We start from the raw sequence: 26,660 nt of genomic DNA on the forward strand, positions 1-26,660 counted from the left end.
GACTCATTATTCATGCCAAGCATTTGTGTTGATACATTAGGTTTTTTTCTGCGCAAGACTTTGTCGCATGTATTTAACACATTGCTAACTAATCAGTTGAGGATATATTTTTTATTTCATCTTTGAATTCAGGCATAAGTACATTAAAATGAACAGAAATTCAGCATTTGTTCTTTTATTAACAAGAATGCATCGCCCTCAAGTGGCAGAATTGCACCATCACAACTAATAGCTCCTATGCAATCACTGGAGTGGTATAGGGATGAAAAACATTGAAGAAAACGATAACTTAGTGGTCAGTATCATTCAACTTAATATTTTTCACAAAATGTTCCAATTAAAAAAAAACTTCACATTTAATCTACAAACAAAATAATGTGTAAATCTTTCACTGGTTTTATTGTTTGACTCAACAAATAACCATTACAGTGATTGTAGACTGAGTGCAACATCAACTACATGTAACAATCCTCTTTTCCTTTTTCAATAGGGACCTATCAAGATTTGTGTGACTCATTTCAGTGGAGAGTTGACACTAGTGCACACATACACCACACACACTCAGAGATGCAGGGGAGTGCCATCGTAGACGCAAGTCTGGGAGCTTGGGGGTGTGTAAGTGGTGTTGGGGTTGTCTTCGGGGCTACAGTCAAACTCCCAAGAAGGAGATGGCAGTGTCTCTCTCCTCCACCAACTCCTTGGCTGTTTCATCCATCTTGCCTCGAGAGAAGTCGTTGATGGCCAGCCCTTCCACAAACTTCCAAGACTTGTCCTGTAAAAACAAAAATCCAATGGGAAACCTTTTATGAAAGAATGGACTTTGTCAGATTGTATAAAATGTCAAATGTGTGGGAATGTCATTACAAAAGATCCAAAACGAAGAAATTCCCCATAAGGCCACTACCATATGTGCAGTGATAATCGTCACTGGACTCTATACTGATCATGATGGTGGTAACTGACCCCATTTTCCAAATCTCACCTTGATCTGAACAGGGAAGGAGTAGATGAGGTCATCAGGGACTCCGTAGGTGTTGCCTTTTGAATACACACCCATAGAAATGAACTCACACTGTGAGCCAGATAAAGAAAAGCATTAGAGTGAACTTAAAAAATGCACAACCAGGAGACAATACTCCTTAAAACACAGACAAGCCATTTGTCTGAACTCCAAGCAAAAAGCTAATTGAACCAGTGACAGACCCTGCAAGCACTTGAGCACAAAAAGCCCTTTGATCACGCAAAATCTAAAACACAGTACAAAGTTTCCAACTGGATTCCCCAACGTCTGGTCAATTAAACATTTGCCCACTAACAGCCTTAGGGATGGCAAGATATTACCAACTCCTGACTGGAGTAGTAAAACTTCCTCATGAGAAACCCCCAGAGGACCCCAGCTCTGTGCTGACCTCAGGAGTGCCTGACCAGATATCCCTCATATGGTCACAGATAGCCTTTGCTGCAGACATGGCACTGGACAGCTTCCTGGCCTTGATGACTGCTGCGCCCCTCTGCTGCACCGTCTGAAAGTGAGGGAGGAAGGACGTCAGAGGGTGCAAATGAATCAGGTTACAAATACAGAGTTGGTGAAGTGACAACCATACTTTGGGATTGATGACGCAACTGTGAAATACCTTTTCCATATCGGTGCCATACGATAGAAAAAGTGTAAAACTATACTTCTACTATAATTCAGTCCTCTGACCTTCCTGCCTTGGAGGGACTTTGCTAGTACCGCTGTGTCTGAGCTGGTCCTTTAATGTCAAGGTGTTTGTTAAACTCTCTCTACAATCAGCTGTGTTTAATACTTATAATCCCAGAAACTAAACAGATGGTCACCCTGTTCCAGTGGAGACAGACAGAGCGTCCTTCCACACCATAATGTCACACGAAGGCAAGGTAGGGGATGTTAGTAGACTGTGCCGTCTCTAACCACTCCCGGGGAGCATTCACTCAGGGGAGGGGCAGCCAACTCACAGCGATAAAGTCTCCTTTGAGCCAGGTGTCATCCTTGACTGCTTCAAAGCAGGCTAGGTCACTGCCAGCCATGTTGACCTTGCAATGGTGCACATCGGGGTACTGGGTAGATGAGTGGTTGCCCCAGATAATCACGTTCTTCACGTGGGTGGCTGGCACCCCGCAGCGCATCGCCACCTACAGAATGGAAGGGGAAGCAAAAGAAGGTGTCTGATTACTTTTAAAAAATATAATATGGTTCCAAATCACGTGTTTAAATTTCCTTGGGTTGTTTTGTGCATTACAGTTTTTGCTTGATAATGTCAGGACATGACTTAAGAATAAATCATGAAATGGGAGGAAGTAAAATAAAATTAATTCTGGCACAAATGTTTAGCAAATCCTAATGCTACCTCCAGTTGCTAAAGCCTCCTGCAAGAAGTGGAACGTACAGATATATACCCTGTTTGGCAGTGAAATCGATCCCGATATTATAGTATATAATATATATATAGCCAATGCTGTGTCATGGGACATTTCTGTGGGAAATTATGCAGTCCGGAATAGCTATTGCAACTTTGAATCGCACATGTACAACTAACCATTCCACAAATGTAATTTAGTAATCTAAGATTCAACACATTTTTATGTAAATAAGCATATACTTCGTAAATCTATAAAAAAACACCTCACAAATTAACTGACCACTAGACTGATACTTCACCAACTCCCATCCCACAGTCTTAAAAAGGTTAGCCTAGGGGTGTTACCAGCACATCTTAGAAGAGAGTACTTCAGACAATGTCATATTGATGATTCAGAGTAGCTAAATATAAAAGGCTCATATCACAATCTTTTAAATTTTAATTTGTTTTTAACCACTAGGGGCATAACGTGCCGGGATATACACCACACAAATAAACCCAATATCACTTTTGCAAAGGGAGTCAGGTGGCTGAGCGGTTAGGGAAGCGGGCTAGTAATCTGAAGGTTACCAGTTCAATTCCCGGCCGTGCAAAATTGACGTTGTGTCCTTGGGCAAGGCACTTCACCCTACTTGCCTCGGGGGGGTAATGTCCCTGTACTTACTGTAAGTCGCTCTGGATAAGAATTTATGAGTTTTAAAAGGGGTTTTAGTGTTCAGTTACACTTCAATATACAATGTACTTGTCTAGCAGGTAGTAAAGTGAAGAGGTTTGGAAAAATAGAATAAGGTAGAGGTATGGTTGTTTGATTGGGTTTTGCATCCATGATCAAGAATGAATTATCTTTTACCAATATAACAACTACTAACCAGGCCCTTGAGGCACTGCCTCTCACACTGATATAGGAGTGAAGAGACAAGTAGTCACTTAAGAAACCTGAAGGGGAAAGAAATAAAAAAAATCCTCTCAACACATTGGGTGATTGACAGTATTCTTCCTGGAGGCAAAATTATTTGAGTTAACCAGCAGCTGTTGTAAAACAGGCAAATCTAACTAATAATTTAGTAGATGTAGTAGAGTAGTTTACCTAAAGCTGAATTGTATTTGTAAATACCCCATATGAACAATGCCTGAGATGATCTAATCTCTGGAAAAAAGTCTCCACACAACTTATTATTCCAGTCAGTAAAGTAAAATGTCATATACTGCAATATTTATGTTATGTAATTACATTTAGATAAATGTGGTCCAATGTTACGTTTTACAGATAAATACTTTGGTGCAACAAGATGCGCACACACGCACACACCTGAGAGCGAGCCCTGTTATGATCCAGGCGGGTCAGGCAGGAGAAGTTCTCCTTGGGGATTGAGGGGGCAGACTTGGCTGCGATCAGGCAGTTGGTGTTGGCTGGGTTGCCCACAACTAGGACCTGAGGAGACAGAGCGCTACATATTATTTGTTTATATGAATGAAATTCCACACACGCATGTAGGAGGCCACATGTATAGGAGGGAAAACGATCTCATTGGTAAGCACAATATAGAGCACTAATTTTAATTAGTTAAATGTAAAGCCTCAGACAAGAGGGTTGCTCATCGAGACAGGGGTTACTTTATCTTAACCGCCTTAAAGAAATTACAAATATAAAAAAACAGGGAAACAAACAGGAGATTTTCGGTTTACATTCAGCCCTCTACACTGCCAATGGTCACCTGGTGTGAGAGAAAGAGTGCAAGGACAGTGACGTTGGGCAGTTAAGCGCAGGGCCAGACACTCCTGCCCGTCAGACTGACAGCATAGAACACATGCTCCAAGGTCAGTGGCTCTGAACCATAGATATATATAAAGGGTAGATGTTTGGTCCGCGTTGTCGGCCAATGGAGTCGAACGTCCGCACATGGCGGCCATCTTGCTACAGTCAACTCGCTCACCCATAACATTGTGTTGGTGCTACATGTACTTTTTATTTAAAAAGTACATGTTGCACCAACACAATGTTATGGGTGAGCGAGTTGACTGTAGCAAGATGGCCGCCATGTGCGGACGTTCTAGACTCCGCCGTAAGACATCTAGTCTTTATATATATATCTATGCTCTGAACTGCCAGCAGTTCCCTGGCATTCTAATGTCATTCTACTCTTTGGACTCTTTAGATGTCACAAAGCCAGCATACAACAGCACAATGTGAGCCTTGAGCATTCATAGCCAGTTGTGCTGATATTAACAAGTAGCTGCATCAAACAAAACTCTGTTCAGTGCTAGCTGTACTAAAGCCCTGTTGATACCCATCTTAACAACGTTTTGCTTTCAAGACCTATAAAGGCTTCTCATACACATTATCTTTACAACTGCTTTTGATGCACACACCCCTTTCTTATGTTACCTGAACTGACACTACCCTAAATGAACACACAAACGGGACAGTTGTCCAACCTACCTTGACGGTCTTCTTCGCATAATTCTCCAGGGCTGTGCCCTGGCTCTTGAAGATGGCCACGTTGGCCTTGAGGAGGTCCTTCCTCTCCATGCCATCCCTTCTGGGCATTGAACCGACCAGGATGGCAGCGTCCAAGTCCTTGAAGGCCACCTCCTCCTTGTCAGTGGGGATGACCTCTGCCAAACATATTGCACAACCGTTCATATTATAGCAAGGAACATGCACGTATATACACATATGCATGTTTTGAGAATTTTTGAACCAGAATGGCCTTTCATCTACAGACCACGTGGAAACCAATTGGAATGCTTGCTACACTGTTGGGCCACCTCCGTGTATAAACATTGTCTTTGCAGCACTGGCTGTTAATACAGGGGCCTCTCACAGCGCCCCGCACAAACAAAGCAAAGGACGGCACCATTTCAGAGGAAAAATACCAGGTCACAATGGAGGTGCTACATAATGGCGCCTCACGACTAAAGCGGGGACACTAAGAGATGGACAGAAAAATTCTGGTTCATTTAATAAACTTTGTTTAGTTTTTTTTTTTTTTTTTTTTGCTGCAACCTGCTTAGAGTGGCTGAACACCATAGATAAAAGGTACGATACAGTTAGGTGTTAAATATTGCATGTTCACAGTGTGAAGGTATAATCTATGAACCCTGAACAGACAAACTCCAATACATTTAGCCCAGTACATTTGTCTCATAACCCTACAGGCCATTATTGTTTAGTAACACCAAAGCAATTTATAGAAAGGCAAACATAACATCTACCACAACTATATTCCCCTGTTGCAAAACTGGGTTGAATCATTAAAATTAAAATCCATGAAGTGGGGCACATGTGCAGGTGACATGACTGAATGTGATGTCAGTGTCATGGTTACCTTTCAGAAGTGGGAGGGCACAGTCCTGCAGCTCCATGACAACGCCGTCCAGGACGGGCAGCATGGGCGTGATGTCCAGCAGGACCAGGATGATGGGCTGCGATGGGAGAGAGTCAGAGCATGTCACCACTGCTTTATCATATGAAGGCTGCAACAATAAAACTGCACCAACTGGGTCCACAACAGAGGACGGAATATGTATCATCAGGAATAGTGCTGAGCCTGAACCATTTAAATGTAACTACTGTTACAACCAGTACAAAACTTAAAACTGAGTACATTATCAAGTGTATGCCTTTCAAGGTCACATGAAGCTTTACCTAAATTGTGAATGAATTAGTGCGTTAAACTTTACAACTTTATCACTGAATGACAAGACAGATGTCCTGTTTTTTAGTCTTTCCAACTGGGGGTCAATCTGTCCGCAAGAGTCACTCTCTTTACAAACCATAATGAGATCAGTCAGAAAGTTACGTAACTGAAGCCAAAGCCCCGTCTTACCTGATTTGCTCCGAAGACATCTCCCTTGGCGATGCCAAAGAGCAGGGAATAGGCAATCTGCCCAGCAGCGCCGGTCACCAAAACTCGAATGGGCTCAGACTACAAAACAAAAAAGGGCTTTGAATATATTTGTTGTAATGTCTTTCTGCATCCTTAATTTTTCCTTTAGGGAAGGGAAGTTGGTCGTAGAGCTTATGCACAACTCTTGCATAGGAGCACAGTTTTTAAATTGTCCATACATTCAAAACATTTAGTAGTACAATTGTACTTGCTATTATGAGTTTGCAGTTTATAAGTCACCAGGATTTAGAAACTAAAGGGGTTGGGCACGGTGAATATAAAAATAGAGAACTCTTTTCGGGACATCAGAGCCTGATATCTCCATGACGCAAAGAGCTGAGATATTTTTAAAGAGACACCATCTTTACCATTCATTCAACCCTTTCATGTGTCCCACTACAAAGTTACCACCTGACAGAAGAAATACATTCAATTCTAACAAATAAAAATAAAGTGATGGTTCTCACAAAAACATTAGTGTACGTTGTCAAATCCAACGGAACACAATCAGTAATCTTGATTTCAATTGAAGCATCACTTTGTGGCTAAATTAGCTTTGTTAGCTAAGAAAATGAATAAGCTTTAACCTAAATGAATGATTAAGCCCCCGAGAAGGAGATGCCCAACGTTAGTTTCAAAGTCATACAAATCAAATGCTGTTTGTTAAAATTTAGCGACCGATTTGGCTTTGCAGAAGCGACCTGGCTCAAATTAGCCAAGTAGATAGTTTATAAGCTAGGCTGGCTTTATCGTTTTATTAACACCCAAGCAATAAAGCATGTGCCACGGTACTTGTGTCATGCGTTTCCTAAACAACTTAAATTGAATACAGCATTAGCAACTCTGGTTACTCACCATTGTTTAGCTGTGGTTAGGACTGGTCAATGCTCTCCCACTTCTCGTGCAACAAGTAGGTCACCTCTATTTCTTGAATCCGGAATGAACACGTGGTATTTCCGCATGCGCAGCAGAGGACATGGATTTTCGGCAATCATTTTCTGCGTATGAAATCGGGATTAATCAATTTATATTAAATTTAGCGTACCCACTATCTTAAACTATCGAGTGGGTTAATATGCAATAATGAGATGCTGTCTCAGTGTTAACGTAAACGTATATCACTAAATATGTGTGAAACGATGACATACTTTTCAAACTCACTGATTAGTGATCACGTTCCTCGCGAGACTATGACATTCAGACGTTTTGCTTGCCAGATAAACTCATTTCTCGATGGAACACAACAAAAACATTGTATAGCAGTTTCGTAGTTGTTGTATGTAGCTCTAGTTACAAAACCATTGTTCTCAACCAATTCCCGCTGAAAAAATACAACAACAAGAAGAAAACATGCTCACAAATCACGTTAGCTAGGTAGTACTAGTAATAGAACAGCTTTTAGCTCAGCACTGTCTACAGCCTAGGGCAGAGAAACCTTGGCGTTGGTTGCCTAGACACAAGCAATACTTTTCTGCAAAGAAAACACTGCATGCAGGCTACTAAACAAATCTTTAATCATCTCATGTACGCAGCTAGCAAAGGCATGTAAACCCCAACAACGTATTCATCTTAGCAATAATACAATACGCAGGTAATCATGTGAGCAACTTGTTACTAGACATCTTCATAGTTATCTAGTTGGCTAATTAGCTTAGCTAGGGCGGTGGACTGCTTGTGGCAATTGACAGATCCCTCTCCAAAATGATGTTCTCCTCCAGGCGTCAGAGAAAATAAGAAGCAAAGAACACAGGTAAAAACATATTAATGTCCATTAATGTAAGAGTTGTGTAAAATTGGGCGATTTCCTTGGCATAACTGCCCAGTGTTTATTGTTTGGGACTGATTGACAGGTAGTGTGTGCTTGTGTGTGCTTGTATGTGCTCGTGCGTGCGTTGTTTTCTAAAGACCAATTATCAATTGTTCAATTGTTTAGTGAGTGATTAGTTTCCCTTTGCTTTGGCATTCAACTTTTTGTAGAAAGACAGTATGATGTATGTTAACCATTGAATAAAGCAGTGTGAGAAAATAGTGTCTCGAAACCCTGTGAACTACAGACTGATCATTATCAAATGTTTATTATGAAGTATTTCAGAGTATGTCACCTGGTACCAGAGGGGATTGCATATTTGCCTGTCAATTCCCAAAAGGTTTCATGTACCATGGAACTCGGTGATTACAAAGGCTCTCCTATACTACGTTACTTCCATAGGAGTAGCCTATACCTCGATAGACCCCCTATTTGATTCAAGTGTTAGTCGATCCATGCTATTAATAATATATGACCAAATTACAGGCTCATTACATTCGTTCAACAAAGGCCCAGGAGTTTTGTGTTACATCATATTGACCTCTCTGTCTTCTCACTTTAGCCAAGCTGGCCAGTCACATTACCCAATCCAACAGTATTTGTGGGTTCTGTTAGAATATGCGTAGAAAGCATCTGTTTATAGGTGTAGCTTTATCAACTGATCTTTTGGATTTTAAATTAAACCCTTTAGGCCATGGCTAAGGTTTTCACTCCAACATACATAATTTAGCTTATTAACCAGCTGGGGTAATTATTAGAATCAGGTTCACTAGTGAGGGTTGGGGCAAAAACGTATAGGAGGGTAGCTCTCTGTGTACAAGGTAGAGCAGGTCTGTTTTTTTTGTGTAAGGACCCACTATAATGTGCCAATATCTGTAGTTTTAAAGAAAAGATGACCGTAAACTGTGTGATTGATTTCCCAATTCGACTTGAGAGAGAACTGGACTTATTGTAAGTACAAGAGTTCTATAACACCTCTGCCACATAGGCCTAATTATAGAGAACTGGGAGACAGACAGTGCAGACTCTTGCCTAAGACAAGATTTGGAGCCATCTTTCTGGTCACTTAATGCATTTAGGAGATAATGTGTATTAAAAACGCTCTGGATAAGAGCGTCTGCTAAATGACTAAATGTAAAAACATATCGCAAATAAAAACACCTGTGGAGGGGAGTTGGTATAGTCAGAGCTGGACTGAGCTAGATTGACATGTTCTCTACCTGACTTGTGCTTCTTATCGTTCCTCTTGGAAATAGTTTGTCAAGGTTTACTCTATTCTTTATTTTTCTAATACACAATATACATTTGATTTGTCTATTTAATGCAGGTCAGAGTAAATTCAACTTTGTTTCTTTACTAATACACAGTATTTATTAGTTGTGTTGTTGTATTGGTCTCTACACGAAACATACGCGTATCTAAATATTTGATTAAACGTCATCAGCAGCTGATATTTAGCTCATCTTCACAAACCGTGCCTTTCCTGTCTCTTCTCGTAAATAAGACGAGAGACAATGAAAAGCATGCCAGTGTGGGCACAGGTCCAAAATGGGATTGGCGTGACCACGTCCACATCTGTCAGTGACAGCACCCGACACAGAAGGTCTCCTCCTCAGACAGCTTCTGTGTGATAGGCCGATTCACATGGGTGTTTGGAGCAGCTGGCACCTCACGCCAGCTCTGCTACGGCCGCCTGTTCGTGGTGTGCCGCTCATTGTGGCGCAGGACTTGTGTCTTTGAAAGATGCAAACGTGAGAGGAACAGGTGCTCACGACTGTGTTGGCACCAGACGAGAACTGAGCTGTTCTGTCTAAGGCTAATGCCTAGACTTTGGGGGATTTCATGAAGGCACTTTGTGAATGTCAATATTTGTTTTAAACCCCATTAATCTAGGCCATAGTTTCTTAGTTTCTTTCATGCTCTAGTAAGGAAGCCTTGTAGTGTCAGATTAGAATTCTTGAGACTGTGAATGACTTGACTGACTCCATTCAATGACTGACTGCAATATTTGAAAGTGATTTTGTTTTGTGGTCTTTGGTTGGTTGGTCACTTGTAGTAAGCCAGAACTCTGAGTGTGGAAGTGAGGTGCTGTGTTCCTCCTCTGAGTTTCACAAGATACTAAGGCCATGACCTTGTTTCTAGATGGACTAGCATGGGGTGATATGCAGTATTCAGATATGAGACAATGACTATGAGTTATGCGAGAGCTTATTTCAAAGATTGTCCCACAAACTTTGTTCATTTATGTTTGTTTTCTCATGGTGCTGGCTGACACCCTGGCTAACTCCTTGGCTGACATGGGGATTAGGAATAGGCCTACTTTCCTGGTAAAAGGTTCCCAGCGGAACCAGAACAACGGCGGCATTCACGATCTTATCTGGTGCCCGCTTTTCATGCCGGGCCTGATCCTCTGTGTTTGTACTGTGAAAACAGGCAGCATCATGGAGGTTTTGGCTCAGCCCAAACCCAGAGACACACACACACACACACAATCTTAATCTTGATGAGAGTGAGGACCCAGACATGTCTTGCTCCACATAACACTCCTGTCTCACCTTGTGTGGCCTGTCCAATACCTCCCCAAAAGACTCTTCACCAACTGTCATCTCTTGCATCCTCCCCTTCACCCGGCCTGCTCACCATCGCTCTATCCCATTTCCATCGCCTGCCCTCTCCTTAGCTCCTTCTTCCTATCCTCTTGTCTCCTCTTAGCGCCACCCTTTCCTCATCTTTCTCCTCTCCCTCTCGCCTACGTGTCCCTTATGACAGCATGGCATGAACTCTGCTACACAGCCACCACACTCTTATCTGTCCCGCAATAAAAACATCAGCAGTAATGAACAATCTAGCCCCATAGCAAAACATGCTCAAACCGTCCACCTCACCTCACTGTTGATTACATCATTGCCACCAAATCCTCAGCTATCATCAGCAGCAGCAGCAGCACTATCGCTATGCATCTGTGTCCCAGCAGTGTAATGCCTGTTGTCGTCCCAGTCTACTCTGAGATTATGGGATGAGGTGGAGATTCAGGCTTCCTTCAGGATTAAAACCCTCTTGCGGTTTCACCGGGTGTATCACTGTTGACGGCAGTCCGGTTGTTTGGAATGAAGTTTGGTTCTCATGTAGGCTTGGGAGTGGAAGTTGCCTACAGTAATGAGATGTGTACACTAGGTGTCGGCAAAGGGCCATGTTGGAACGACCTGCCTCCTGTCTAGCTGTTATAACCTGCGTGTGGTTGGTTGGAGAAACGTAGCTGAATCTTTCCAGGGTCCCTGAAACATTCAATACTTCAGAAGGCCTTGACCTTTTCACTGCATTTCATGTTCAGTTGTAATGGAAAGAAGTTTCCGGAGGATGATTTCGATCACTGAGGAAACAGCCGCGTGTGGTGGAAGACTATTGTCATGTGCGTAATGTGCCCCTCTCTCTTTCCTTTGTCCAAGTACATCCTCTAGACGACCCCCTTGCATAGCTCAGTTGAGCCCAGGTACAGCCTAGGACTTTGTTCCAGAAATAGCTCTGAGTTCCATTTGAGCTGTTGTGATTGTAAAGCATGTTCAAGACGGGGCCCAAGGGTGTTGGAGTTCCTCCTGTTGGCTTTGATGGACTTTTCTTTTTCAGAAACCCGAGCTGGGTTTGATGACAGGGGGCCAAGTGTCAGCTTGCACAGCCTCCGCAGCGCTGGAAAATAACACAAGCAGCCCTCGAGTCAGAGAACATGTCTTCTCCAAAGGCACACAGCCTAGTCTTGGCAGGGAAACGGAACCAAATTCAATCAATTTTAATCATGCACACTTTGTTTCCTTCAGAGGTGCGCGTGTGTGCCTGCGCACGTGTACACACACCTTCCTGAAAGCAAGCTTCAGCCATACTCATTCACGTCATTCTCATTCCCCCTTCAGTGTTTGCACAGGGAAATGGCCCATGAAATAGCTTTGACAGAATCGACTTTAACCGATATGAAGACAAATGCATGTGTTCATATGCTAATTGGGTGATGGACGGGGTTATGTCTTTATGTGCTCCGCGGCGACTCAGAAGACCTTTTCTCAAAAGCGACATTTTACAAATGGTGCCAGTTCAGTTCGCTACAGAATAGATTCAATTGATCTGACGTTGACAGATCTGTCTGATGTAGGCGCATGCTTTGTCATTCAGAATCTTTTATTTTTCTTTCTCTCACTCACAAGAGGGCGCCAAAGTGCCACAAGATGTAGCCGAAAACAAGCTTTTGACACTCGCAAACACTTTATTTTTTCCTTCTCCAAAACGCAGTGGAGGATAACCTGGAACCTGCCGACAACATGGCAGCTGATACCGACAGCATCCGGCGCCCGGGCCAAACGCATTTCTGCTGCTTTTTTTTCTCTTTTTCAAATCAGCATCGTACGTTGTTGTGAGTTTTCAACAATCAAGTGCCCCCCCCCCACCCCCCCGCTTTCAACACTTCCACCTTTCATTAACCCCCCGAACTCAAATCCATCCAACTGGACTGCTGTCTGCTTTGCAGTAACTCGCTGGGCCCTGCTTTGGCGGTCACACCCTCCTGCACAGTCATAATGCTTCCCTGTGCCGTTGAGAGGCCACAGCTGCCGCACAAGGGCGGACATTTTGGGGCCTGTTGCTCGCAGGTTGTGAGCGGTTCGCTGTTTGTTTGCGCTGCCTTGCGCGGAGGGGTGGTGGTGGTGGTGTGAGGGGGGGGAGGGAATGTTTTTCCCCACAACACTGCATGGGGATTAAGGCCCATTCTGAGTGCCCCCCGGGTCGCGGCGCAGATGTTAGCCAGGATAGCGCCTGTTGCTGTGCCGACAGGATAGGCGCGCCCAGACAGCGAAATAAGCCTGTGTATGTGGAGAGGGGAGGGGAGGAGACAAGGGGGGCCTGTAGTTTCGCCAGGATGGTTGGTCACCCACACATCCACAGGAAGGCGTACACACCCCAGGCCCAGCCAGCGGACCAGCACCCACACGCCCTCTCTAGGTGAGAGGGGATAGTGTGCGTGGGCGCGTGTTCTCACACAAAAGCCTGATCCTGTGGCGTTAAGATTGTCTGGCATCACGGCAGGGGAAGTCTGACAGTGACTTTGCTGGAGCGGAGACCTTATACCACTGGCTGGAACAGCCAGTTCCAAAATATGGTGTCTTTCTCAAGGAACGCAGATGGAAAACATGCCAATGTGTGTTCTTATGTCAGGCAGAATGTTAAACACAGAACAGCGGGGCCCCTCTAGGTCCCTTTGGGGCTCTTACAGGCAGACTCGGAGGAAAGGTGATACAGGACCTAACAAGACCAGACTTGACCCAGCAATACTTGCACGGCCCTGCCATTGTCCCAGTCCTACTAGAGCCAAAGAAAATCAGGGAGGGTTTTCTGCTTGTCTTGGTGTGTGTGGGTTGTATGTGTGCGTCTTCCTATGTCTGTAGGAGAGTTGGTACGTGTGCACAAAAGGAATGGGTATGTACATGTGTTCGATGCATGATGCAAGCATGTAATAGTCAATCAAGAAAATTCCCGGGAACAAAGAGGAGCACTGCATTGTGGCCAGACAGTGTGTGCGTGTGTGTGTGTCACGGAGCGTAGGGGCCTGATGTTGGGAGTGCTGGAACGATTGTGCCCACCGAGAAAGTGGGCTGTTTTCACGCACGGCTGGTCACTTAGGCTGTCTGTCAGATGGAGAAGGGCCAGGTGTGCGCACATGCATGTTTCAGAGGTTGGATGGGGGTCACTCTATCCACAGGCCTTGTTTTTCAACTCGTTAGGAAGCCGAATCTGGCCTCACTCACTGTAAAATGTTGTTGGTTGGCCTGTCGTTAGCCTAACGGTTAGACCTTCATGTTTTGGCATGTTCTCATACTGAACCAGGAATATGGTTGAATAGTACGTGAGAGGAGCTTTTGCTTCGGTTTTGTGTTCCAGAAAACATGACTGTACAAAGATGACAAATAGTGAAATGACTGCGTTGCTCCTTATTAAGTCGGCTACACCACTACTGTAGATGACGCAGTAGCTATACGCAAGTCACCACCCTATATAGCACAATAACTTTCTATAGCATTGGCTGCAGGGGGATGCTTGACTTTGTTGGTCACTCAGGTACTTTAAAAGTGCCTCTCCCTTGCTCACACAGCCATATCCACCCAACACTTAACCCCCAAGACCCGTCAGTCAGCTTAAAAAGGCGGTCAAGGCTTTGAACTGACCGACACGCCCGAGGTCACAGCGGGTCCCCAGTGCCTCTCGCCCCCTGTCCCCCTCCCCGAACGTAGCAGGGGGACACAGCCCCGGCGAGCGGTGACCCCACCACGGCGCCGACCGCCGTGCCGGTGACCGCGTCCGGGCGGCGGCGGACGGGACGTCACCACGGTGACAGAAGGTGGCAGGTGCAGAGTAATAAGGTCGTAGGGGGGAGTCTGGGGGAACGCTGATCCTGACCTTTGCTTTGGTCCGTGAGGTTCTCATTCTCTCTAGGCATCGGACACACACGCGCGTACACACACACACACACACACCTACCTGTCAAAGGGCTAGACTAAACCTTTAACGACGTGTGTGTGTGTGTGTGTGTGCACCTATGTGCACGCTGGAGTGAGGGGTAAACAACAGGGGGGCAGCTTAGAGAAGTAAATCCAACAACATAAACAAAAGCCACGGTCAGAATGACACGTGTCACCTTAGCAGTGACAGAGGACCAGGGCTGAGAAGGCCAAGGGGGCTTCTGGGTCCTTGAAGCCCCGATGTTGTCATTGATCCTTCCTCCGCGACCTCGATAAGCAGACTACGATAAGTTGGTCATGGAAAACTTGCTGTCTCTCGCTCTTTCTGGTTTTTCTCTCACTCGCGCTCGTTCTTCCTTGCTCTGTTTCTCTCCCGCTCTCTTCTTCTCTCACTCTCTTGTTCTCTCGCTCTCTTCTTCCAACGCTTTATTTGCTTTTCAAGCACATCTCTCGCTCGCACACCTCTCTCTCTCTCTCTCTCTGTCTGTCTGTCTGTCTCTCTCTCTCTCTCTCTAATGTCTGTCATTACTCAACTGTTTGTGTTTCTGCTCTGACACTCAGGGTAAATACCTCAGCTGGAATTGAGTTTCCCGTCTTTCCTCCACCTCCTTTTCTCCTCCACCTCCTTATTCCCTCCATTAACCCCTCTAATGAAGTTTGCTCATGTGCTTTGGAGTTTTTACTCACTCAATCACTGTTGCTCACTCATTCACTCGTGGAGACTATTTGAACATCGACCCATTAGATATAGAAAAATAAAATCAACTTACAGTCAAGCTAGAGTTTTTTTTTTTTTCCTGAATTGTTTTTGGCCAGAGAGTTCCTGTCAATGGTGTGAATCCCGGAGTGCTTTAAAGAATTACTCAAGTAACCCTTGATTTGGCCTTGCAAGCAGTTTTGGCAGCACAGGTACATGGGTCTCTCTCTGTCTTTCTCTCTCCTAGGGCCTGTCTTGTCATCCCCTTGTCTGAACTCCTGAACTCTTCAACTTCTCACCTCTACGTGCACCTTCATACAATCACAGCAGATTCCTCCTCAGAAACCCAAAACATCCCCCCCCTCTCTCTCTCTCTCTCTCTCTCTCTCTCTCTCTCTCTCTCTCTCTCTCTCTCTCACACTCTTTTCTCACACACACACACATGTCACTTGACGACCAGATTCTCTTCACAGCGGCATCGCTCATTTTCTCTGGCTTCATTTTCTTACTGATTGACATGTCCTGTAACCGACACACACACACACACACACACATACATACACTCACCTCAGAGGTACTCATTTTATTCTGCTTGTCTGTCATCTCTATTATTCTACCTCAGACGGTTGAATGGCCTCCCATGGGAGTCTGTGTCACAGGCATGTTTTGTGTGTGTGTGTGTGTGTGTGTCAGCACGATTCCTGGCGCCACTCTGTCCACCCCCACCCTTTAATAGGACAACCGAGGAGACATACAGTGTGTGTGTGTGTGTGTTTGTGTGTGTGTGTGTGTGTGTGTGTGTACTGCCGCAAGGCCTTACACCACTTCCCCAATGCAGAGCATTGTCCTCATCTGAGCTTCAACTTGACTTCACCCCCTCCGTCTCTTCCTCCTCTCTCATCCTTTCTTTTCCTTGACAGGTTGAGTTCTGCACTACCAGAGGTCCTTCTCTGTCATGACATGAGTTACAGGGGAGGGGGTGATGGGGGAGGAGGGGAGGAGGGAGAGAGGGTGTGACGATAGGGGAACTGTAAGCATGTTCAAGAAGCAACCATAGAGCCTTCAAACTCATGTTGGAAGAGATGGAGCAGAGTTAGTATCATACTTTGTCATTGGTAATGTTTTGGTATCTATCATCTAACGTAGGATACAATAACCTCACTGCCCCCAGCCTTCTATACCCATCTCTGTTATCTATCATCGAGCATATACATCTATCATATACACATATTCATATGTTAATATTAATATATATATATTAATATATATATACTGCATTACGGTAGGGGAAGGTTTAGTGCATATGATTCATTACATTTGAGTCTCTTTGGCGGTCTTCCATGCCTGTTCAAGTGGAATTGTAGGCATTATGGATTGTCTGTGGAGAGTTAGGATCACCCTGTTCGTATAAGAGTTAGCAGCCATGTACTGCTGTTATCAGCTCTATTCATCTTTTTTAGATAATGCATTCTACAGGGTACTTAAACACACACACACCACGTTATCCAGTTTCTATCTTATCGTCAACACTTTGGGGGCAACTCCCTTTTTCCCATGATACTTTGCAGAAGCAGGGTTTGTGTCTACGGTATCTGTGCTCGTGTTTTTTCGCGGGGTTTCTCCCTCCATCCCAAAGCTTCCTTTTTACGATTTGTGATTCCGTATTTAGTTTAGATCCTGATACAACTCTTGTTGGTACATGACTGTCCCCTTAAAGACAGAGATAGGAGCTGGTGCTTCTGTAGTCCTTGGTGTGTGTGTGTGTGTGTGTGTGGGTGAGCGGGTGTGTACCTGTGTATTTTACCTCAAGTACGTTGTGTTTGTGTAGGGGACAGTAAGTTGATGGTGTACTCAAACATCACTTCTCTACATGAAACAAATGGACTAGAACATAACAGAGCATGTACACGGGTGAAAGAGATTGTGTACAAGACGGGAAGCGAGAGAGGGAGAAAAAGACAGACAGACGGAGAGAGGGGGGAGAAAGGGAAGAGGCCAGTGGGTAATTAAAATGGTTGTGTAATGGGACCTTGTGTGTCAGCTGTGGCAGGCCTCCAGCCCTGTAATTTACCACACCTCCCATAGTGACGGGACCACTCTGTTGCCTGACAGGAGAGCTCCTTACCCCCAGGGAGAGGTGTGTGTGTGTGTATGTGTGTGTGTGTGTGTGCTACCTTGAGGCTGCAACCCTTCGTAGTTGCAACATAACATTTTCAGGCAAAAAGGGTGCAACGTGTTTTTTACCTCTCTCCCCCTGTTGTTTCAGTGGAAGCCAGGAGAGTTCTGGAACAAGGCTCAGACCAGGGAGCAGTGCCCAGTGTTTCCTGTCCTTTGAAGACCAGTACCAACGTAGAAACTTCAAGTAAGTAAATGTCGGTATTCTGTGACATTTACTCTGTATTCAGTGGCATGATGACATTTGAATGTACATGTGTTCCAGTGAGACAGACCATGTGAACAAGCCTGTCTTTGATCTCTATCATCAGCAGAGCACTTATGTTGCATCTTAAGTTAAGTGAGCATGGGACAGCACCCAGGCAAACTCCCCTCTGAATCTCTGTCTCTCTCTCTCCCTCTCTCTCTGTCCATCTTTGTCTGTGTCTGTCACTCCCCCCCCCCCCCCCAGTGCCCATAGGGGACAGGACAGGAGGGAGAACAGAGAAAGGGGAGGAGGGAACAGGGCAGACGGGGTCGTAGTTGCCTTTGCCTTCCTTTTGAAAGAGGAGTTGTCTGTTTTCTTCCTGGCCTTTGATGTTAAAGCAGCCTATTTACCTGTGTGTACGTAGGATACAATAACCTCACTGCCCCCAGCCTTCTATACCCATCTCTGTTTGGACAGCCTGTGTTTGTGTGAGAGCGTGGGCGTTAGTGTGCGATTCAATCAAATAAATACATAAACGTCAGACGATGAGTGTTTCTGGTATGAATATTTGATTTGTGTGTTTGCATGCATACGTGTGTGTGTGTTTTGAGAGGTGAATGTTGAAGGAGTAGGAATGGTGTGTCAGAGGTATGAAGTGTCTAGGTAAACACCCAGGTGTTTAGAATGTGTCGGGAGAGAAGGCCGAGAGTAAACCCCTCTCAGGTTCCCCTCATCAAAGCCCACTTACTCCCTCTTCTCCCATTAAGGAAATGTCTTCATGTTTGTTCGTACATATCACAAATATATCTTCTAGATGAATAGGCACTTCCCAACTATCTCTCTGCAGTAGTCCTGTTAGAATCCCCCTAACACTTAATCAAAGCCAGGACCGAGTCCCCTCCTAACTCCAGATAACAAAATGAAACATCTTCACTTTACAACCCTTACAGAGTCGTTTTTTTTCCCCCAAGGCCTGACTTTCCTGTATATAAATATTTTTAAAAAGCTGGTTAGCAAGCTGAAAGAATCCTCTTATGTCAGTAAACTCGTTACTCGGCCAGCGTTACAGCTGTGCTGGCCCTGGCGTTTCCATGGCATCTGGATTTATCGCTTGTATTTTGTAAGCTGTAGTTTTTTTCCGGGGGGGGGGGGGGGCTAGGGGGGCACAATGCGATTTCTCTGTGAGCCAGCAGGAGCAAAGAACAGAGATAAGAGAGTCATCTCTCAGCATTAACTGAGAGAGGGGGAGAGATGGGGGGGGTGGAGTAAAGAGAGGGAGAGGCGGAGGGAGAGGAGTGTCCACCCTCAGCAGTTACTGGACAGAGAGGAGGAGAGCGGGGGCGAGGGCGATGGAGGGATCCGTGCTTAGCAGTGTGTTACTGGACCTTGAGGAAGAGATGGAGTCAAGGAAATGAGTGAGAGAGGGAGAGAGAGAGAGCAGCTGTCATTTTCAGACAGTGATGCGTGAGGAATGCCTAGTGCTTTGTCTCGGTTGTCACTTTCAAAGTGTGTGTCAATCAGTGGATGGCTGTGATGTGTACTTTGCTGTGTACATGGGGTGTATGTATGCATGGATGGATGTGTGTGTGTGTCTGTGACCCCGGGGCCTCCTTGTACAGGTATGTCAGTCTGCCACAATACAAACATCTCCACCAGATGTTTATCTCTGTTGTTTTGTCTGCTCTCTCTCTCCTTTGTTTCCACTTGTCTCACGCCCGACCTCTGCTTACAGACTCGAGTTACTCAACCTGCTCAGATGGCCTTCTGCTTGGCTGAGCTGCACTTGTGGTCCGCCAAGAGCTCCCTGCAAGTCACAGGTACTGCCCATCTTCACAGTCTGCGCCCTCATTACTTTCTCTCCTTTCGCTTTCCTCACTCAGAACTTTATTTGTCTTTGTAACACCTTCCCTATCTTTCGTCTCGCTCTCTCTTTTTGCTTTCTTACCCGCTCACACAGTTTGGGCCTACAGTATGTCTCTCTCTCTCTCTCTCTCTCTCTCTCTCTCTCTCTCTCTCTCTCTCTCTCTCTCTCTCTCTCTCTCTCTCTCTCCCTCTCCCTTTCTTGCGCTCTCATTCATCACCTATTCCCTTTTCTTCCCCCTCCTTCCTGTTCTCTCTCGTTTGCATCCTCCCCTCCCTCTCTCTCTCCTCCCTATCTCCCCCCTCGTCCCTCGCCATCTGCACTCGAGAGCTGCAGAGTCACATCAAACGGAAGGCAGAAGGGAGACGTCGGCAGTGAGGCTGCAGGCTTCGTCCCCGACACGGCACCGCAGCCAAATCCTCAACCCATGTTCAAAGTCCCCGGCGCACCCTCCTATACTGTTGCAGCATGTTCAGTATGTGTTGTGGTGTCCTCTGAGTCCTTGAGAGCTTCTCTCCTGTTGGCTTCCAGGCCCAGCCAGACCCAGCACCGACTCCACACATATCAGTGAGCCCCATTCCAGTCTAAATGACCTGAGAGAGACGACAATATTGACAGTAAATGTGTGTCAATACACTTTCTCGCAGCACTACTCGTACTACCGGGTCTTCAGACCCCCCCCCCCAGGGCGAACGCCAGCCAACCCCCCGGCCTCCCTGGCCCTGTGGGCGGGGCCACTCCTTGCGAGGTGGTGGAGGGGCGACAACTATCTGCTCATCTCTTCAATTTTTCTCCATGTTCTTGTTTTGCCCTTTGTCCGCCTCTTCTTTCACAGTCTGCTGAGCTCCAGAAGGAGATAGTGTCTCACTGAGGCCCAAGCTGTGTGTGCGTGTTTTCATGTGCGCGCGTACGAAAACGGACATGTCATCCTTATTTGTTTATTTAGCACTCGGGTGTGTTTTTGCAATCTGGGCAAATGGTGGAGGGATAAGGCGGCTGTGCTGGTGACGTGTGACATACCCCCTCCCCACGGTTTGAACGCGTCTGTTTAAAGACACAGTTTGTCCTTCAGATAACAGAACTGATGCATGGAGAAAGGTTAAAATGTTACCGAGCTCATTTGAAGGCCCTTCAGTCTGTGTGTGTGTGTGTGTTGTCACCCTCTCCTCGCCTCCCGGTCCATATTGCATTAGCCTGCCCAGGCCCTAGTAGCAGCAGTGGGAGTGATAAAGAAACCATGTGCTGTTAAAATGCTCCGCTGTTCTCCAGCCGGCTAAAAAAACACCCTGTAAAAAGCTCATCTCAGCAGTTTGGGAGGCACGGGGGGGGGGGGGGGGTGCGCGTACGTGCATGAGTGTGTGTGGAGGGGGGGGGGGGGGGTTGGGGCTGGGCTGGGCTCAGTCCCCGAGGTGAAGGGGGTTACAGTATGCTTCTGTTTTTTTATTTATTAATACCCCTCCCTCCCTCCATCGTTCTTATCTGGAACGGGTGCAGGCAGACGGGACAGAACACTGACTGATAGGGGTTGTTTATCCTGCGGTGCCAAATTGCTGATCTGTCCGCATTCTCTCACCAACTGGTCTTCATTTCTCTTTCTCTCTCTGTCCCTCTCCCCCCCCCCTTCCCCCCTTCCCCGTCTATCTCTCTGTCCTTCCTTCCACAGATACAGATATTGGCACCTATCAGTACCACGAGAAAGGAGAGCCGGGTAAATATGCATTGCACTGTTTACCCTTATTGCTTATGTTTACCGTGTGTATTTATGTTTCGGTTTCGTCTGGTAAGATTCACTCCCCCCCCAAATCCCTAAATACACACAAGACGATGTCACACTCGCACACACAACTTCCCCCCCGAAGCCCTTGACCTGTCGCGATGATACAGCTCAGCTTGTAAGCTTTGTCACAGATCGCATGACAAAGGACTGGTGTCTTCAGCTGGACCTGGCCAGGGCGTCTTACTTACCACCCAAATTGAAATAGAAGAATCCTTTTAAATTATTGATTTCTGATAATGACGTTGATTTATTTAATTATGGCTTGGTAATTGATAATGGATGGCTTTGGCATCAGAATTATACATAAAGTATTCATGTTGCTTGACTCTTTCAATGCCTCATAAGCTGAAGATTGTTTTTAAGGAGAAATGTGTTTACGTTAAAAAAGTTATGCATGGAACTAAAGTGTGTCCAGGTAGTGTTTAACCAGCATTTAATGTTCACTTTTTGAATGGGGTTCAACATCTAAATTTGACATTCCGCTACTACTATTACTACAAAAATGATCAGCTTCTTTCCTTGTTTTTTTCTCTCTCCATCCCTTCCTTCCTGTCTCCCGTGCTGTCTTTCTCTTTTCCTTCATCTGTGGTTCTCTCTCTGTCTCTCATCTGAACAGCTGTGGTCTCTTTCATGCCTGTCCTCTGCAGAGAGGATTCTCTCTCTCTCATTCCAAATCCCTTTCCTTTGGCGAACCTCCAAAAGAGTGTCTTGATATATGAGCAAAAAAGAGAGTGAAAGAAACGACACAGATGAATGAAGCAGATCCCCCCCCCCCCCCCCCCCCCGGAATCACCAACATCATCTAGGAGCCTGTTGATAAAAGCAATTATCAAAGCTGTTGGGTGTAACTGAAAAACATATAGATGCCAATTGAATGTACGCCTGAATTTGTCCTTGTAGCGCCTTGTTTTTTCCACAAGAGGGAGTCCCAACCTTATTAGAATGACTCTTGGGGTCCCTTCTCCTAACCCCCCCCCCAGCCTTCCCCACCCTGCCCCAGAGCAGGTGGCTGTGTCTGGGTGAGTCTGGCTCCTCAGATGCTTATCTGATGAATGCTACTAATCCAGGCCTGCATTGCTGGTGGGGCCTGCCAGACAGCCCACTTTCCTGCTCAGGGCGACTGGGCTGGGAGGTGGGATTGTGGTGTAAGTACAGGCAAGGTGAGGGGAGGCTCTTAGAGTGTGGAGTTACCCATGTAAATGTCAGGACTCTTGCACTCGCTTGCCTCATGCTCACAGCCACATACTTGTCTGCATCTTTTGTCACATGCACTCATTCTTCTTTGTTGTTTTTTTTTTCTGCTGTTTTTCAGTCACCCACTCAGAGTGCCATTACTACAATGAGAAGCAACATTTCTCAGAGAGTAAGTATGACTTAAATACTTAATACTTCAAACGAATACAAATGCTAAAAGGGATGAGAGGGTGTAGGGGCAGGTGGGTGGGTGGGTGCGTGTGTGTATATTTAATTGAGAGTTGTGTGTTTGGACGTGCATAGCTTGAGTAGTGTGTGGGACTGTGTGTGTGTGTGCACTCATGTTTGTGCATCCTTATCTGGAAGTACACTCATGCCAGTGTGTGTGTCTGTCTGTCTGTGTGTGCGCACTCTCCAGTCCAAACCTCCACCCTCAGTTGCTTCCATTAGGCCCCTAATCATCATACCAGTATATGGCCATCTTCCAGAAATAACTCCCTCAGTCAGTCAGTCAGTCAACCAGCCTGCCTAGCCCCCACCCCCCCCCCACCCCCTCTCAATCTACCTCTCTCTCTCGCGCTCTCTTTCTCTCTCTCCTCTCTCTTGCGCTCTCTCTCCCTCGCTCACCCAGGAGGGAAATACAAACACCCTTATCAGGAGACAAACACGCGTCCCCCCTGCCCTCCCTCCCTCCCTCCTCCTCATCACCCACTCACCCCACTCTCTCTCTTCCTCCCCCTCTGTTCCTCCCCCTTCATTTACATGCATGTGTTTACCCTCCCACTCGTTCTTAATGGAGGGCCCGTTTCTTAATGGTTTATTTAAAAATATATAAAAAAAATAAGAGAGGGATGGTGGGGGTGGGGGGGGGTGGCGGACAGAAAAAAAAACCTGATTGCTGGGCGATTACACCCATCTTGAGAAACAGACCCTCTTTCCTCTGTATTAACACTCATGTATATGCAAAGGATGAAGTAGGCCCAGAATTCAATTAACTTCTCTGTTTCCCCCCCCCTCCCCCCTTTTTTCTTTTTACCATCTTTCCCTGTTTTTGCCACCAGAGAGGGAAACGGGGTGAGGAGTAGTCAGGGCGGATGGGGAAATTAAGATGGGGTTTGCAGGAGGAACGAGTGTTATTTTGAGTGGTGTGCATCTGTAAGTTTGTTCGGATATGGGCTTTACCGCCAACTTCCAGTTCTGTTTGTGTGAAATGCATTTTGGTTTAAATATGAGCTGCAGTATAGCTTGCAGCCACTGTCAAACACAACAGGATGAAAGGAGAAACAACTATACCATGAATTACATAGGCTTAGGCTCAGGAATTACACTGTAGCATTATGGTTAGAGTTGGTCGCACAATGTTGTAATTCCCTTGATTTCGCCAAATGTGAGCGATGGCATCCGGTCAGATAGCTGGTTAAGTCTTTGCATTTGAAGATGACCTGCCTTATCCTAGTAAAGGATATCTTATGCTATATTAGTTTAGCTTATATTAGGTTTTAGTTTTGGTGCTCTCTACCTTTAAGGACATTTTCGCCCCCTCTTTCTCACAGGTAACTTAATTTTATTACTCAAGTCTTCATTCCACCGGACTCTTTTGCATTTTAATCCCTGTTAACCATTTGGCTTTCACATATTTGTCAGTTGGGCTTCTTTCATACCTTGACCCTCACCTACCTTCAGTTCAAGACCTCCCTTCTGAAATTCCAGTGTTATCCGCTGGATGGTTTTCCGGACGGGAGTTGTTTGGAATTCCCTTGAGGTCTTGGGAATACCATATTTAACTGGAGAGAAGGCCACATGATCTGAAAATACTTCCTGTGTTTCTTCTCTTTTTCCCTTTAGCTCGCGGCTACTCCTGGACCCCTAAGAACCGCCGCCCAGAGAAGCTCCGTGATTCGTTGAAGGAGCTGGAGGTAACCTCCCCCCTCCCCCCCACGCCACCTTTCAGCTACCCTTCCACACACCCCCAGGGATTGGAGGAGTTTTCCCTTTCCGAAACGCCCGATTGATTAACAAATAGGGGCATTCTCTCTTTCTCTCACTCCTCCACTCTCTCACCCTCTCCCTCTCCTCATCTCTCGGCACCTCTCTTTCGGGTGCGCTCTGTCATCGAGGGGGATATTTGAGGGGATCAGGGGGCCGCAGGTTGCCCCCCCCCCTCCTCCTCCTCTCATCCCTCTCTTCCTCCCTCACTCCGGTCCTTCTAGCGCTCCTTCCTCCCCTTCTCCTTGTACCAGTACAGACGTAGCTTTGTTTGCCTGGCCCTGACTGTGGCTGTTTCTAGTCCCCCCCCACCCTCCTCACCATTGTCTGAAACTAGAAACAACTCCCCCCCCCCTCCCTCCTCTCCTCCAATCGCCCAGCTGTGTTTGGAATGCCACAGGAATAGCTGACAACTCGCGTGAACACATTCACTCGCTCACTCTCTCACCGAGACTCACTCACTTGCTCATTCACTCGCACACTAACTCTCACTCGTTCACTCCCTCACTCAGTCTTTCTGCTCCCCTCGCCTCACCCCACCCCTCACACTTTCTGGGTCTCTCTCTCTGCTGGTTTCTCAGGAGCTGTTGCAGACCAGTGCATGTGTTCACGCCAGATGGAAGAACAAGCACTGCTGTCAGGTATTGTACCCCCCCACACACACACACACACACACGAACGTGCTCTGCTCCACTCACCTGTACACCCTTTTCACACGTTAGTCAGAAGCAGGTTCTCAAACCTCTTAAACCACCACCCCCCCCCCCCCCCCTCCCTTCACCACATAAACACACACAATCTTCAATACATTGTCTAGTTCTGGGAAGCCACCTGTGCCAGTCAGGAACACTAGACCTGAACCTCCCCCCACCCGCCCCTCCCCCTGCTGGAGGCGAGCCTGCGTCGCTGGAGACCCCCACCTCTTCCTGACACCTGACCGCTCACCTGGCCACCTTCTCCAGCTCCCGTCGTTCCTTGGTTTGCCCACCTCCCCGATATCAAAGGGGTTAAAAGGGGACTTGTCATACGGCGGGTGGAATCCATTCTCCTATTGATTCCTCAGTTCTTTCAGCGGAGCAGAGATGGGATGTGGTCGTGCTGCCGTCTGTGTAGCCCTGGACGGAGAAGCTCACCTGTGTTGTTACATACAGCAGGCCAGTGATTTGTTTCTGGATTACATGCGTTTGTGTGCGTGTGTGTGTGTGTGTGTGTGCCTGTGTGTCTAGCTGATGCTTAGCACCGGGATCCTGGTGACCTTAACCCTAAACGGACCACAGCTGGAGAGAGTGTGTGTGGACCGGACGCTCTTGGGCCGCCTGCCTGCTGACACCGTCACTGATGGTTGGTCTCTCACGCACACGCACACGCACACACACACACACACACACACACACACACACACACACACACAAATAAACATTTGCCACAGGTGAGGATGAGAGGACTCAGGTAGCTAATTGATGGTAAATCCTTTTGTGCGTGTGTGTTTTGCGGCCTCCCCTAAGTGCTTCCTGGGGCGTTTTTTTTCCGCCATCTCCGAACCTCCAGGGAGTAGGAGCCCCCTGCCCCCACCTCCACCTTCCCTGGGGGGGGGGGGGGGGAAGCAGAATGGAGCAAGGACACAGGCCCAGATCTGCTCATTATGTCTTTTCTTTTTTGTATCAATTATTTGCTCATAACACTGGATCTGCTTCCTGACCCAGTCTCCAGACACCTGATAACACTCCCCCCTCCTTCCCTACTTACACACCTTCACACACTCACACACACACACTCACCTCCCGCTGTGCTCCATTGAAAACCTCAGAGGCACTAATTACTAGAGTAATTGTTGGGAGTGGGGTGGGTTCCGGTGAGCGAGGGGTGTGTGTGTGTGTCTTGGGAGGGGTCTCTCACATCTGTCATTTCAGTTAGCCTGCGTTAGACTGACAGACCAGCTCTCTGGAATAGTACACAGCACCGCCACGGCCACACTGACAGTATACATGTGCTAGCTAGGCCCCTTTGGCCATCGAGACCCACCGTCTCATTTGATGATGTAACAACAACCCAGGCTTACCATCCTTGCAAAAAGGCGCTTATTTAAACCCGGGCTTTCTTCATCCAAATGTTGACTACCAACTGCAGTTGCGTCACACCTAGCGTTGGATTACATGTATTTTACACCATCAGAGCATTACTGCCTTGGTTTGGCAGACGGTGGAACAC

At 46.4% G+C, this 26,660-nt stretch overlaps 2 protein-coding genes across 7 annotated transcripts in view; one reads left to right on the forward strand and one right to left on the reverse strand.

Moving 5' to 3' along the window:
- Positions 1-119: 119 nt before the first annotated feature.
- mdh1ab (malate dehydrogenase 1Ab, NAD (soluble)) lies at positions 120-7,245 on the reverse strand. Its single transcript, XM_062463455.1, has 9 exons — positions 7,127-7,245; positions 6,212-6,310; positions 5,711-5,807; positions 4,822-4,997; positions 3,691-3,813; positions 1,978-2,154; positions 1,410-1,523; positions 983-1,072; positions 120-772 (listed from the first exon to the last, which is right to left on the reverse strand). Exons 1-9 carry the CDS (start codon positions 7,127-7,129, stop codon positions 650-652), a joined length of 1,002 nt encoding a protein of 333 aa, XP_062319439.1. The 5' UTR covers positions 7,130-7,245; the 3' UTR covers positions 120-649.
- Positions 7,246-7,252: 7 nt separating this feature from the next.
- Positions 7,253-26,660, forward strand: part of wdpcp (WD repeat containing planar cell polarity effector) — a 44,626-nt gene continuing 25,218 nt past the window's right edge. The window contains exons 1-10 of one of the 6 annotated variants that reach the window (XM_062463450.1): positions 7,253-7,862; positions 7,990-8,021; positions 17,314-17,409; positions 17,539-17,634; positions 19,367-19,451; positions 21,159-21,203; positions 22,585-22,635; positions 24,312-24,382; positions 25,034-25,093; positions 25,679-25,793. In XM_062463450.1, coding sequence (XP_062319434.1) covers positions 19,391-19,451; positions 21,159-21,203; positions 22,585-22,635; positions 24,312-24,382; positions 25,034-25,093; positions 25,679-25,793 — 403 coding nt within the window. In that variant the 5' untranslated portion in view covers positions 7,253-7,862; positions 7,990-8,021; positions 17,314-17,409; positions 17,539-17,634; positions 19,367-19,390. Of the gene's footprint in view, positions 8,022-17,158; positions 17,410-17,538; positions 17,635-19,366; positions 19,452-21,158; positions 21,204-22,584; positions 22,636-24,311; positions 24,383-25,033; positions 25,094-25,678; positions 25,794-26,660 lie in introns of those variants that run through there. The other 5 variants (XM_062463453.1, XM_062463448.1, XM_062463451.1 and 2 more) reach the window with 5 other exon arrangements.

Source organism: Osmerus eperlanus, chromosome 6 (genome assembly GCF_963692335.1).
Source record: "Osmerus eperlanus chromosome 6, fOsmEpe2.1, whole genome shotgun sequence".
Classification (NCBI taxonomy): Eukaryota; Metazoa; Chordata; class Actinopteri; order Osmeriformes; family Osmeridae; genus Osmerus; species Osmerus eperlanus.

Bases quoted from the DNA above. Each gene is read 5' to 3' on its own strand.
- mdh1ab (XM_062463455.1), bottom strand. The intron at 1,524-1,977 runs GTGAGTTGGCTG...CCTCACTTTCAG, and splicing joins TCAAAGGAGACTTTATCGCT to ACGGTGCAGCAGAGGGGCGC. The intron at 1,073-1,409 runs GTCAGCACAGAG...TCTGGCTCACAG, and splicing joins TCTGGTCAGGCACTCCTGAG to TGTGAGTTCATTTCTATGGG.